General features: G+C 41.5%; 1 protein-coding gene across 2 annotated transcripts in view; it reads right to left on the bottom strand.

Annotated features, from left to right (window-relative positions):
* The window catches only part of WDR37 (WD repeat domain 37), a 42,382-nt gene that overhangs the window by 19,070 nt on the left and 9,399 nt on the right, over positions 1-13,913 (bottom strand). For both annotated transcript variants that reach the window (XM_081882504.1, XM_081882503.1), the window contains 6 exons: positions 8,922-9,057; positions 6,625-6,696; positions 5,371-5,415; positions 3,355-3,431; positions 2,160-2,397; positions 583-724 (listed from right to left, as the gene is read on the bottom strand). In XM_081882504.1, the coding sequence (XP_081738630.1) occupies positions 583-724; positions 2,160-2,397; positions 3,355-3,431; positions 5,371-5,415; positions 6,625-6,696; positions 8,922-9,057 (710 nt within the window). The remainder of the gene's footprint in view (positions 1-582; positions 725-2,159; positions 2,398-3,354; positions 3,432-5,370; positions 5,416-6,624; positions 6,697-8,921; positions 9,058-13,913) is intronic.

Below are 13,913 nucleotides of genomic sequence, written 5' to 3' on the forward strand. Positions count from 1 at the left end.
CTCTTGAAGTCTCATTCTCTGCAATAAGAAGATGGGTATCTTATCTTAATTCTCCTTGGCACTAACAAAGTTTTAATTGGGGTGGGAGAAAAGAGTTTTGATAAGAGAACATCTCAAAATGATTACTGTTAAAACCTGAAGAGGTCTTAAAGAATTTGGTACAAGTTCCTCCAGATAAACACTGCAAATAACTGAACAATGGAAGATAGTAACTCTCTCAGCACGCCAGGTCTGGAACAAATATATATATGAAGGACTACACACATGAACTGGATTTTATATTTATAAGATGTAACACAGGGGCTGTTTGTAAGGAGGAAAAAGCTGGAAGAATGGCTTAATGGCAAGTGAAGGATGACAACTGGATACTGAATAAGAAATGATACAGCTACGGGAAGAAATGATGGACATATGTTGGAGAGGGAAACCTGATTTTAAGAAACTGCATTAAAGTAATTCGGTTCGATTTGAAATAATTTGGAAAAATAATAAAAATAATTATAAGAAAGTAAGCATCTTGTACAAGTAGCCCAACGCAACCAGCCTTCCGCTTAAAAACTTTAAGAAACTGCTGTCACTTACTCTGTATGGCCCTGAAAGACATTCACAGAATGGATAGAAGGGTCTCTGAAATCCCACAGGCGGAAAGTCGTGTCTCGTGATGAGGTCACCACAAGACGTTGGGTGGGATGCGTGCAACAATGTGTAAGTTCTTGGTCGTGTCCTACAACCACAGATGAAAATATTAAGGCATTGAGAATGCATGACCTTTCAATTCCACAAGCACTAGGGAGGAAAAACATCAGACACACAATTCTTTTGCTTTGGTGGCAAACAGGTGGCTTAGAATTTTACTACATACCCCAGATTCCTGGGCCATGATCGCTAACATAGATTAGACTCCTCATTTCATCTAAAGGAATGTATTTAAGAGCATATAGATCCAACATTTTACCATTCCTCGGCAATACTGAATACAGTTTACAAAGATCTGCTAAGCACCAAAACAAAAATAGTCAGCCTGACTCCTGATTAACCATACAGAGATAAGAAGGGCAAGGAAGGTACTCTGAATGGGGAAATATCACCTGGCCAACAACCAGCTAAACTATCTTGGTGTGCCTTCTTCAAAAGTGCAGGGTTCATGTTTGAGGCAGATGGACTAGAAAATTCTGCATCTAAAGTATTGCCTGACTTGCCCACGTTGTTGAAAACCTGTGACCAGAAATGTCAGAGAAGTTAGTCTGCTCTTTGCATGTTGAGTTCTTTGTGGCTTAGACAAATTGTCGTCAAAGCTGACTTGCAGCAGCAGTTTACACTGACTGAATATAAAATTTAAGGCCTATGCTTAGAGCTGCAAAATCACAGGGCTGCAAGGAGCCACAAATCATCTAGTTCATCTCTCTACTTTAGGTACACACTGCAGTTTAATCTCCTACTAATTAACACACAACTGCCACATTACAGCTTGCCACTGGCGACAGAGCAGCTGCACACAAGTTATACCACGCCCAGTGGTATACCAAATTCCACAAAACTCTTCATTGGGCAGAAACTGGTCCAATAATCATAACCACATTACACATTTCATTTCTTATGTCTAGTTAATTGAAGGCTTTGGTTGCACATCTGATGACAATCCATGATATATTAAGCTTCTGTGGCTAGTATAGCAGGTGGAAAATAGCTATAGGAGAAAGCTACATCAGCAGAATGGCCATCTTGGCCCATGTTTTGTGAAAAGATCTCATTTAAAATTTTTAACTGATATACATTTTGTATGAATAAAGCAACAATCTGGCCATTTCTGCTTCACATATATGTTATTAAAGGCAACTGAACTGCCCGATCACAACAAAATAGCAACCGCTTTGTAAACAGTTCAAGTGCTAGAAATATATTCTACACCCCTCCCCCTTGGGAGTCTGTTTTCAGACTGCACACTGACCCTTTGGGAGAAGAGAAACATGGAAGTTCAAAGAAGAAACGGGGCGACACAGAGTACAGAGGAATCTCACATTCATAATAAACAATGGGGGTTACTCTTCCTTGCCAGGAAGTTTGAATTTCTAAGCACCACGTTAACAGTAGCAGCCTAGAACCCACAACCAGCCTATGAAACAAACGGACAAAAATGAAACTTCCACACAAAGAAGTACCTGTCAGAGAGTGCACCAGTTCAGATGTCTCCACATCATACAGGTTTGCTGTTCTATCCCATGAAGCTGTCACAGCTTGCTTCCCTCCAACTAGCCAATCAGCTGCTATGACTACACCTTGGTGGCTTTTTAGGAAAGTTAAAGGAGCCCGGATGGTGGGACAATCACTAGAACCATCTCCATCTCCTTCAGGTTCATCTTTATCAGAGAACTCAACTTCATCTTCTCCAGACATTTGCTGTTAATTTTGAAAATATTTAACATGTATTAAAACTGCCCAAGTTGAATGTGGCTTCCAAGATCCTTAATGCGGGATTAATCTATCACAAACACAAGGGTTTCTGCTATTGGGATTCCCACTGTGCAATATAATGCCCAAAGCAGGTAATCTGGGAGACAGCTAGTGAGTCAGATTCCATGAGGCAAAGTATAGCTGAGCTGTTGAGTGTGTCCCTAGTAGCATAGTCTCAACGACAAAAGAGGAGGAGATACTTGAAGAAGACATGGGATATAGGAAGTAAGTTCACTGCTGAGGGATATTTACTCCCACATAAACAAATGAAAATATTCTCTCTTTTCAGATTGTAAATTTGTTTGGGGCCTTTGAGATAAATTGCACATGAGCTGTAGGGTTTTTAAAAATGTCTTCTGAAGTAGGTATGAGGAAGCTGTGGCCCTCTTGGTGTTGTCAATATATTTTCCTTGAAGATCTTATGCAAATCTTGATTAAACAGTCATGCCCTGCAGTAGTATAGTGATGGGCATGTCCCCCTCTGTTGCATGAGGAACTGACTGCAAGCAACATAGCTGGTGGATTAACTACAGAGTGGCTGTGAATGCTAAGGGAGCATTATCAGCAGTGCCTGTTAGTAGTGTTAATACTGAGTTTCTAAGGGCAGAGGTAACATACCAACTAGCTTCCACTGAAGCTATCAATTAACAGCCACCTGAGCAGAGCTGCAGGGTGAGGCTGAAGGAATTTATGACACAGTCCACCTAGACAATCGTGCGCCAAAAAACATGTAGCAGCAATGAAAAATGTAATCAGCAAAATGCTAAGTAGGGAAATAATAACCACAAATTGTTTTAAAGGATGCATATTCTCAAATAGGTTAATATACTATTGCAAAGTTTTAAAATGCAGCATAAAACTTTTTTTCAATATCCAGCATCAAACTGGAGTTAAATCACTTACATTACAGTCTGCGGTAGGCTGAGGTGTGGGCAACTGCACCATGTACCTCCAGATATGAGCTGTCTGATCTCCTGAAGCTGCAGAGAAAGTTGAAAGAATATGGAAATATAGTAGATAATTCAGATGTCACACTCCCGATCCTCTAAAGTATGGTACAGAGGATTTGGAACAAGTTGTGAGTTAGAGTGTCCCACCAGTCCCCTTCCTTTTCTCCCATCCTTGATGCAAAACCTCTGGGTTTCCTCAAATCACGGTTTACCATAATGTATGAACAGGCAAATAGTTTTAACTGACGTTTCAAACGATGGTTTGATCCTAGTTTACAAAACTGGCTTGCTCAGACTGTAACTTGCTGGTTTGCACATCAAGGTCAAATGGTGTTTGAGGAACCCAGGTAAGAGGTGGGAGAAGGCAAGCTTGAACTTGTTCTCACTGCTTCAAACCAAAGAGGATCAGTGTTAAGGTCATTGCATTTTTACCATTTTAACTCAAATGCCTAAGTTACTCATGCATAAATAATACTTACTTTTGAACAAATACTGCTGCTGACCACTTAGTTAACATTCAGCCTAAATTAAATGTTCCATTATTTGGGGACTACACAATGTTCAATTAAGCAAAGAGAATGAAGCCAGCATGTTCAATTTACACATACACATACACTCTCTCTCTCTCTCTCTCTCTCTCTCTCTCTCTCTCTCTCTCACACACACACACACACACACTCACACACATTTTAACACCTAGTCATACATATAAATAATTTGCACGTATTGAGAGGATTTTTTGGTAAACCACTTGGAGGTTTTATTTACAGTTAAGAGGCCATACAAGTTTTATATAAACAAACAAACAAACAAACATTCACCCCTTCCTCAGTATCAGTCTTCCTTTCTGTTGCATTCCAATGCAAGTTTCAATTTGTGTGCAAGTTCAGGAAAGCTTCCAACATTCCTCCCCTCCCTCCTTAATGGCACTGTAAACAATTTTATGTCGTCTATGCAGCCAAAAAATAACTGCATCACTCCTTAGGAGGTAGGGTATGGGATGACCTGTAAATGCCTATAATACACACAGATTATAGAATTTTAAAAATTCTGCAGCTTCTTCCTTTTTGACCCTAAAGTTAATTACCTTTAAGTCAACAGATAAAAGTGCAAGCACCCCATCTCTCATACACAGGCATATTTAAATAGAGCATGGCCAAAGAAAAGAGAAATAAAACCTTGTTAAGGTAAGTGAGTCAAGAGAACAGAATGCTCTGGAGAAGATGCTCAGAGCTAGAGCACACATTTTTATTCCCAGGTACAATCTCAGACATCTCCAAGCAGGATGGGGAAAGATTTCTGTTTGTAACCCAGAGAGCCAACGATATTCCATGCAGAGTAGACAACAATGAGTTAGGTGAACTGATGAAAGCAGGCCTGTTTAGGGAAGCTTTTAATGCTTAATAAGTTATTGTATTTTAGTGTTCTGTTGGAAGCCGCCCAGAGTGGCTGGGGAAACCCAGCCAGATGGGCGGGGTATAAATAATACATTGATGATGATGAAGTGGAATGGAGGGGGGATTCAAGAAAGGCAATACATCTTCACATGGCACAAAGCTACACTGTGGGATTTGCTGCAATGAGACATGGTGACAGCCACCAAGTTAGATGGCTTTAAAGGGAATTAGACAAATTCATGGAGGACCAGGCCATCAATGGCTAATAGTCATGATAGCCATATGCTACCTACAAAATCACAAGCACTGGAAAGGGCTATTGTCCTCATGGCCTGCTTGTGGGCTTCTCAGCACTCTGGGAACAAGCTGCAGGGTTAAATAGGCCTTTAGTGTTATCCAACAAAGCTGCTCTTAGGATGTGAATAGTCCGACTTGGCATAAGGCAGCTTCCTATACAGTACTAACCTGACAGAGGTAATCAGCAAACACACACATGAAGCAAGTGGTAAATCGACCATTCATTCCTAAGGGTATTGTGAATATTATTCTGTGAGCCCAAGATAATTACATACCTGTAAGAGCCACTTGTTCCGTCGGATGAAACTTTATGGAATTTACTGTTTTGAAGAAAAACAACACCACAATTATTATGACCAACCAATCCACAGGAAGTCCACACTGTATATGTAGCTAAACTTCGGGGCAGGGGGCACATTTGGACCTCCACTGTGATTTAAGATCTGTTCAGTGGTTCAGAAGGGCTGGGATGTACTTTAGTCATTTCAGAACCTAGGAGTTAAAATATATGCTTGCAGTTTGATCAGTGTCTAGTGTCATTAAAGATAGAACTCCGGTGATTCTAGTGATATCCCAGAGGCAAGAGAACTAATGGTGGGGAATGTTCTTGTAGAAAATTCCAGAGCAAAGATTTCCAGCAAGAAGAATGGTGCTTGTCGGATTCAGTAAGAGGTATTCTACAAACTATGCAAACTGAGTTAGCACAATTCCAGATTTTTCTGCTGTACACTGCAAGGGAAGGAGAGGGGAAATGATCCCCCATGTAAAAAAAATAAATAAATCCCCATATCCAATTTAGCTAACACATCAATGGAAATAGACTGAGTGCACTAGCTCACTACAAGCAGTGACCTTTCTACATGGAGCATTCAGAAACCTGACATCTCCCACTTTCATTCTGAAGTGGTACTTTTCAGAATTCTACCATCTCAGTCTGTGTAATGGGTAAAATGAATCTGATCTTTGTAAGAATTTCAATAGAGTTACACAACAACTACCAAGTTTGAAATCTGAAAGCACATTTATATTGTTATTTCTTGCTTGCTCCATTGCATTTTATGGAAATGTTCAAATTATAACCACTGTGCTTCAAGTTTTTCCTTTGACTATTAATATGCTTCTCTTTGATTCAAACCATCTTAAGAAACTAGGTTGAATCCCACGGTGCACTTACATTCATCAAAGGGACACTTTCACCAATGAAAGAGGAGGAAATGTTCCTCATCCTTCTCCCCCAAAATATCTCCCTGGGGGGGGGTTGAGAAAGTCTCCAGAATATGGTGAAAGGTGGCACAAAGGAATGCAATGGGGAAAGGGGAAATTGGCAGAAATTAGTGGAAGCCTCTGCCATACAAAACACTTTTCTGCAAATTGAAGAACTCCTTCAGTTCGCAGAAGGGAGCAATTGGATTCAACCCAGTGGCTTTTGCATACTAAAACCATACATCTATACATGCCATTGCAGGAAGAAATTATACATAAAGTTATTTTTCTGACATTCCTGTTCAACAGCAGGGATTTCATCTCACCTGATCCAGCATGCCCACCATATTTCACAAGGCACTTCCCTGTTTCTATGCTCCAAAGCAAAGCAGTGTGATCTGTCAGAATTAAAAAGGAAGAGAAATGAAAGAAAAATGATTTAATTTAGGCAATGGAGGCCCTGCAGAATTATAGTGACAGGTAACAAAGCATACGGCTACCAGTGAGACATGTGCTAGCAAAGTATGCCCCTGTATGTTGAGCTTGACAACAAAGTGAGTTGGAAGTTGTACATACAGTTATAAGTCAGAGAAAATGCATTTCAGGGGAGTCCTGTTCCTGTGGCTCTCAGTAGGAAGAAAACTTTTACAGTGATTGGAGGCAGCTTGTAGTTCAGGCTCATTCACACATGCATGCCCATTATTTGATTTCTCCTTGCCTCAATACTCACAGCAGAATGCCTATTGGTTGCACAGAAAAACACTGATTTTGAAGTGTCCTAACTTCCCTGTGCTGTTCTACCTATGATGACTTATTCACACATGAAAAGCCCTACTTGGGGTTTCCAATTACTCAAGTACAGCAGGATTCCTGCTGCAGACATTCATTCCCCAATGTCTAGGACACTAGAAGACTGCAAGTATGGGGGCATGTGGAAGAGGAAGGGGACGTTTCCCCCACCCCCTGGCGATGAGCATGCATGTCTGAGGCAGCCTTAGTGAATTCGGAGTGTTGGCGAGGAAGTTAGCTGTACTTTCTTGACCAAGTGCAGGTCTCCAATTTCTCTGAATCATACCCTCCTGCTCTCTTTGATGTCCAGCAGGTGGTGCTAGCGTATCTCAGATTCCTCATTTATCCTCTCTTTCAAAGATAAAAAGTTATATTGCCATTATATGCACGTTTACGGCCCCTGGCTCAAATAGCTGCCAGCATGTTTCAAATTCTATGGTATTACCACTAGGCCCAATACAAGAAGTGTCCTTAGCAGGATAATCTTTCAGCAATGGAAGCACAGATAAGTCTTAAAATGGATAGAAATTAGGTCATATTTCTAAAGTTTGGTTTTGGGGTCAATAGTGGGTAGGCAAAGAAAAGGAGGTGAAAGACAAACCTGAAAGGGAAAACATAAAGAGAATGTAACAAGAGAAACCTGACACCTGCATAGCATCTGCATTTAGATGTCCACTACCTCTTCCTACTGTTCCCTCTTAAAACCTGAGTTACACTATTTTTGTGACATTTTGCTTAGCCTAATAAAGATACTGTCCCAGGGTATGACTTGAAGTCACTTGAGGCCACCACCTTGCTGAAGCTAAGCAGGTCTGAGTCTGGTTAGTGCCTGGATGGGAGACCTCCTGGGAATGATGCTGCTTGTACCCTGGGTTGCATGATAGAAGAAGAAGAAGAGTTTGGATTTGATATTCCGCCTTTCACTCCCTTTAAGGAATCTCAAAGCGGCTAACATTCTCCTTTCCCTTCCTCTCCCACAACAAACACTCTGTGAGGTGAGTGGGGCTGAGAGACTTCAAAGAAGCATGACTGGCCCAAGCTCACCCAGCAGCTGCATCTGGAGGAGCGGAGACGCGAACCCGGTTCCCCAGATTACGAGACTACCGCTCTTAACCACTACACCACACTGGCTCTCCACACTGATAGAAGAAAGGCGGGAAGTCAGAATGTAAAATAAATACAGATTTTTAAAATAAGGCAAAACAGCTACTTTTACTTTTTTTGTGAATGTTCTCAGTAAAACCACACTTAAGAGAGATAAATAGCAAAACAAGAAGGTATAAATGCAACAAAAAAACTGAGATCAAAACCATAATGGGGCCATATCTAGGATTTGATTAACACACAAGTCAAATGCTAATCTGAAAGCATGCTTTGATTTGGAACAGTGTTTCCCAAACTTGAGTCTCCAGCCGTTTTTGGACTACAACTCCCATCATTCCTACATAGCAGACCAGTGGTCAGGGATGCTGGGAACTGTAGTTCAAAATCAGCCGGAGGCCCAAGTTTGGGAAACACTGGTTTAGAGTAATGAGAGCGGTCTCTTTCAGTCTTGGGAGGGGGGAGCAAAGATAGGGAGGTGGTGAGAGTTTCTGCAAATGTGTACAGTTTGGTTGGAGAAGATCTGGCCCCACTGACTGAAGAATCCAAGAGGCAACCTTCTGAATCACAAACATGCTGTTTCGCATCTGAGATGGGCAGGGCTAAGCATCTAAAAATGGGGAAGGATCTGAAGCCACCCATGGGTCATTAATTGGTCATGTTTTTTTTAGTGCACCCTTTAAGATAGTACACCCTCATAAATAGCAATGGAGACAAAAAATAAGAGTATTACCAGCAGATGCTGTCCCCAGCACCAATGGCTGAGTTTTCGTGACACTGACATCCCAAATCCCATCTCGATGACCAATATACTCTTTCACCAGCTGGCAAATGGCTCTAGACGTCGTAGTTTTGAAACTAGATACAATCTAAGGAGAGCAAGAGCAGATATGAGACAAGAAGACAATTGTTTACTATCCAACTCACAAATGCACAACATAAAAGCCATTAATACATTTAACTGTAGCACATTTTATGGATGCATAAGCTCTAGGATGTTCTCTCCTAAAAAATAATGGGACCAAATTTGTCCTGTGTCAAATCAGGACACTGTACTGTGCGCGCCAAAGCAGAATTTGGCCCAGTGTAAGCATTTTAGGAGGTCATAATGCAGCAAACTCTCAGATTTTCCTTTCATCTCTCCTGATAAACAGGTCGGTATAATCTGAGGAGCACTTAGCTTTTCTTCCGTCTATGTTTTATATATGCCATACAAGTCTGTTTCTTAAATTCAGCTGGCCAAAAATGGGTAAGGTGCGGGAGAAGGAAAGAGCTGTGTAAAGATCTAAAGCTAAGAGCCATTTGAAATGGCAAAATAAAGAGATAAATCAGCTGGTTTTAACAGTACACTGGAAATAACAATTAACCTGAAAGCACAGCCCAGTTCCTTTTGCATGTTAATGAAACATTCTTTCCAAAAAACAAAACAAAAAGGGAAAATTGACAACACAAGGGGAAACTAGGGGGGGTGGGAAGCAGCTAATATTTAGAGATGAATCCCTTTGTTTGCCTGTTCTGATAAAATGCCTTTGGGGGGGGGAATGGTGAAAAACTTTTTTGAATTTCAATTGCTACATTAAAAAACAGTGAAGAGGAAAAAAGGAAATAATAGTTCACCACCCCACCCACCCCCAACCTGTGGGCAGATAATTTTTGGTACTATTTGTATCAAAGAAAGAGCTATGTGCTTAAACGCATAATGATGTGTCTTGATTTTGGTAAATGCTGGGAGTTCAGGTCAAAGGTAGAAGAAGCCACAGGAGACAGAAAGAAAAGTACAGAAATATGTATTGGACCAGAGGCCTAGGGACTTTGTCATACCCTTTTAAAAGGTTCTTAGCATGGCCTGCAGCTCCCCAACCACTTTTCACAGGAGTTGCTGAACCATAATTCAGGGTCAGGAAGCAATGTCCCCAAGGTAAAAAGGCTGGTCCACCAATGGCTGCTCCTGTATAGCACAGCATCAGACTCTCCTGGAGTTAATTTAAACCCACAGAGCAGGCTTCAAGAAGTGTGGTGTGTGTCAAATGTGCAGGTCTGCTTGTGTCTGTAGCTAAGGGGGAGAGGAATGGGTTAGGGAGAAGACCTGGACAAGGATGTGACTGACAGAATGGGAGGGAGTGGCAGCTGCTTTGACAAGCAAGAGGACTTTGGGAGGTCCTCAGTGACATATGGGGAAGGGAACTTCTATGGAGCAGAGTTAGGGGTGAATGGGGTGCTGATGAAGGGACTGCGGCAGAGGAGATGTGAAGGATAGCACGCTGGGGTTTGATGGCGAGATGTACTTACAGACCCTACTTTTGCACCCATGCTCATTAAAACTAATGATTCTGCGAAAAGTTATAAGGGTGTTCAGTACCCCTGGCAGAAGATAAAAGCCTAAATGAAAATCCCATGATGCCGATTAAAGTCTCTGAGGTCTAAAAAGGTTGGTTTATGTTACAATAATACTTCTAATATTCCCCACTGACAAACTACACCTGCTGCAAAGCAGCGATAGGAAGCAGGCTTGGTTTTCCAAAATACAGTAAATAGCAATATCTACTGAAGATGTCAGCTTTCGGGAGGAAACATACCCAGTGCTTTAAACTGGAAAGTATTTCATAGGATTTAGGTTTCCTGATCTCTCACCATCCTGATCTTCCTTTCTGGCCAGTGCCCTCCTTAAAATGTTGCTCCCAGAACTGGACACAGCCTGAGCAGTGCAGGATTTAGCTGGGAGAAGGAGCACAATCGACGGGCAAGAGTGGGCACTTGCTTCCAATGGAAAGTAGGTAGGCAGGCTGACTGCACTGTCAGACCACTGAGAGAAGTGGAGAGGGAAGCTAAGAAAGGAAGCACCTCACCTGGTGCAGCCTACCTCCTTTTCTCATTCACACATGTGGACACAACACCTGCACAGCGGTTTCTAGCAACAGTGCAGCAAAGAGCATCATATACATAGCTTCAACTATATGCTGTATAGGCTCCCCTATGAATTATTTAACCTGCTTGGATGTGTTCGTATTATTAGACTGGTTTTTGTGCGGGTTGTTTGATCTAGTTCTGTTTTATTGGGGGGGGGAGTTTATCTGAACCATTCTGGGATCTTCTATATTTAAAAGAAGCCTCCACGGTTGTGCTAAACCATGGTTTAGCTTAGCATTACATGCAAACTAGGTCAGTGTTTTTAGGTGCATTTCTAAGAGCTGTTTTCAAACAGAAAGAAAACATGACAAGCAAGTGTTTCAAAACATGTGAGTTATTCCAGTATACTTGGAAAGTTGGACTCCTTACTGCGGATATAACATATTCAAAGAGGTGAGCGCCCTTCTGAGCATAGGTTTGTTTATTGCTACACTCATGTATTTTCCCCAACAGGAAATTTGCAGTGCAGCCGGTTCTATCCATGTCTAAGCTAGAGTTCAATAGAACCTACCATCAGGGATATGTATCTATGCCTTCTGAACTATTTCAGATTATTAAAATCATTAAGAGAATTAAAATGCATGGAGGGAGGCTACTATATCAAACTTTTTAATTAAAAAAATTTAAGAACTCCAGAAGCAGTCTTAAAATTACAAGTAGTTATATAAAGTATTTGGTAATCAGAGTCTAGTTAAGCCAAAATCCTGGATGCAACATGTACCATCTTGTAAGCAAACCGGGGGGGGGGGGTGTTTCAATTATTTCCAATTCTGTTATTACAAATAAGGCCCCAGGCTTGTTCAGTAATTAAAAAACAAAAGAAAAAGATGTTCTAACCATATACTAAATTAAATTCAGGGGGGAAAGAAAACAGGGAGGACTGGAAGAAGACTGCAATGCTATGGGTAGTGAAAGTATTCCATTTTTTCCCTCTTTATTAATCTTTATAATGATGAAATGAGACCTAGATGGAATCATAATTAAGTGGTTAATGAGCAGAATTGTTTCAAAGCAAGTAGAAGCAATAATTACTATGGATGCATTGAAAAGGAAACAGGTTAATTCTTGCAGAACTAGGTAAAGATTAGTACTTGAACCATAGTGTGGAATTAATCATAAAATTTTCAAGGCAGTATTAAAATGCAGTTGTCAGACTTAATAAATGTCTTCAAACAAAATGGAGTTACGCATGAGAAGTGGAACAGTAGAATTACAGCAACAGGACTCCGATACCTCTCAACTGTTAAATAAGAAGTGGGGAAAAGTCCAACTAGGCTCTTGCACCCACCTCACCTCACAGAAGGAAATGAATTATGGGAAGATTTCTTAAGTTCTTTAAACTTCTGAGGAAACTAAATATTCTAATGCTTTTGAATTTAAGAAGCAAAAGTACTCAAGCATACATATAACCTCACAGCTTGTTATTTTTTTTGGGGGGGGGGACATTTACATTATTTCTTCCTGCCTTTTTGGCTGCTTTATTTCAGTTGGGAGAGTCCTCCTGCCCTACTCTACAGAATTCTACAAATCTGTTACGGATATGGAAAGTACAGTGGTGCCTCGCAAGACGAATGCCTCGCTAGATAAAAAACGCGCAAGACGAAAGGGTTTCTCGTTTTTTGCGTTGCTTCGCAAGACGATTTTCCCTACGGGCTTGCTTTGCAAGACGAAAACGTCTTGCAATTTTGCTTCCTTTTTCTTAAAGCCGCTAATACCCAGCGAATCCGCGATCCGCAAGACGAAAAAATCGCAAGACGACACAACTCGCGAAACGAATTAATTTCGTCTTGCGAGGCACCACTGTATGTTAAGCTAGAAAGGCAATTTATTTTCAAATCTGATTCATTAAAATGAAGTACAACCAAAAGAAAGAAACAAAAACCTGGTACAGTATTGGGATGACTGCAGATCCTCATATAATGAGTAGGGTCTATCTCCAATTGATACTCCTTGTCTGAGGATCCTGCCCCTTGCTTTCCTGCAAACCTACCCTGTTACTCAGCAGCACGTGCCACCAGCAGTTGTTCTAACGGCTGCTAGCCTCAGTAAGCGCATGTATTCCCATTTGTTTCCATGTCTGTTATGCATGGCAATCATGTTCCAAGCATAGATGTCCGTTTCCTTCTCCCAGACCACCCAGCGTATTGATTAGCAATCATTTCTTACTACTTATGCTGCTGTATGCCCCACCCAGGTGTCAGTGGAGCAGGACATTATCGCTCCCAAGCACTGCAGAACTGGCCCGAGGCCACAGCACATGTGAGCATCTTCTATGTTACTCAGTTGCTAGGCAGGCTTCCAGTTTAGTAGCATGGGATGTACTATAGCTGCCTGCCAGTTAGTAATGGGCTTGGTTCTCATGCAGACAGATGGGACAAGAGAGGGAATGGTTGAGCCATCCAGAGGTGGCATCTATAGCGGTGGGAGCAAAATAAAAGAATGAATCATGTGGAATATTAGGTGAAGAGCAGTTCTAGCTGCGGCTCTTATGGGATCTTCAGTAGCAATCAGCAGTGCTTGCGAAGGGGGAACCAACTCATCCTAGTCCCACTGCTGCCATAAGCGTCTTTGGCTGGCATGCCTTTCCCCCGTTATCCCCATCGTGGCAACGAGCTGAGAATGTGATTTAAATCTTCCTGCCCATCACTGTACTGTGGATTAATATATCCCCCTTTCCACTGCATTATGGGGTCTGTAACTGCCTGCACAGGTATCGGTTGAAACATCTACTTTTTACTTCAGCCCCATCTGCTTTGGGCTAGCAGCTCCCAGAGTGTTTGCTTGCAGTGCTATGTGGCCCTTGAGCAGAAAAAAATAA

The sequence above is a fragment of the Podarcis melisellensis genome (genome assembly GCF_964234715.1).
Source record: "Podarcis melisellensis genome assembly, chromosome: 12".
Lineage (NCBI taxonomy): Eukaryota > Metazoa > Chordata > Lepidosauria > Squamata > Lacertidae > Podarcis > Podarcis melisellensis.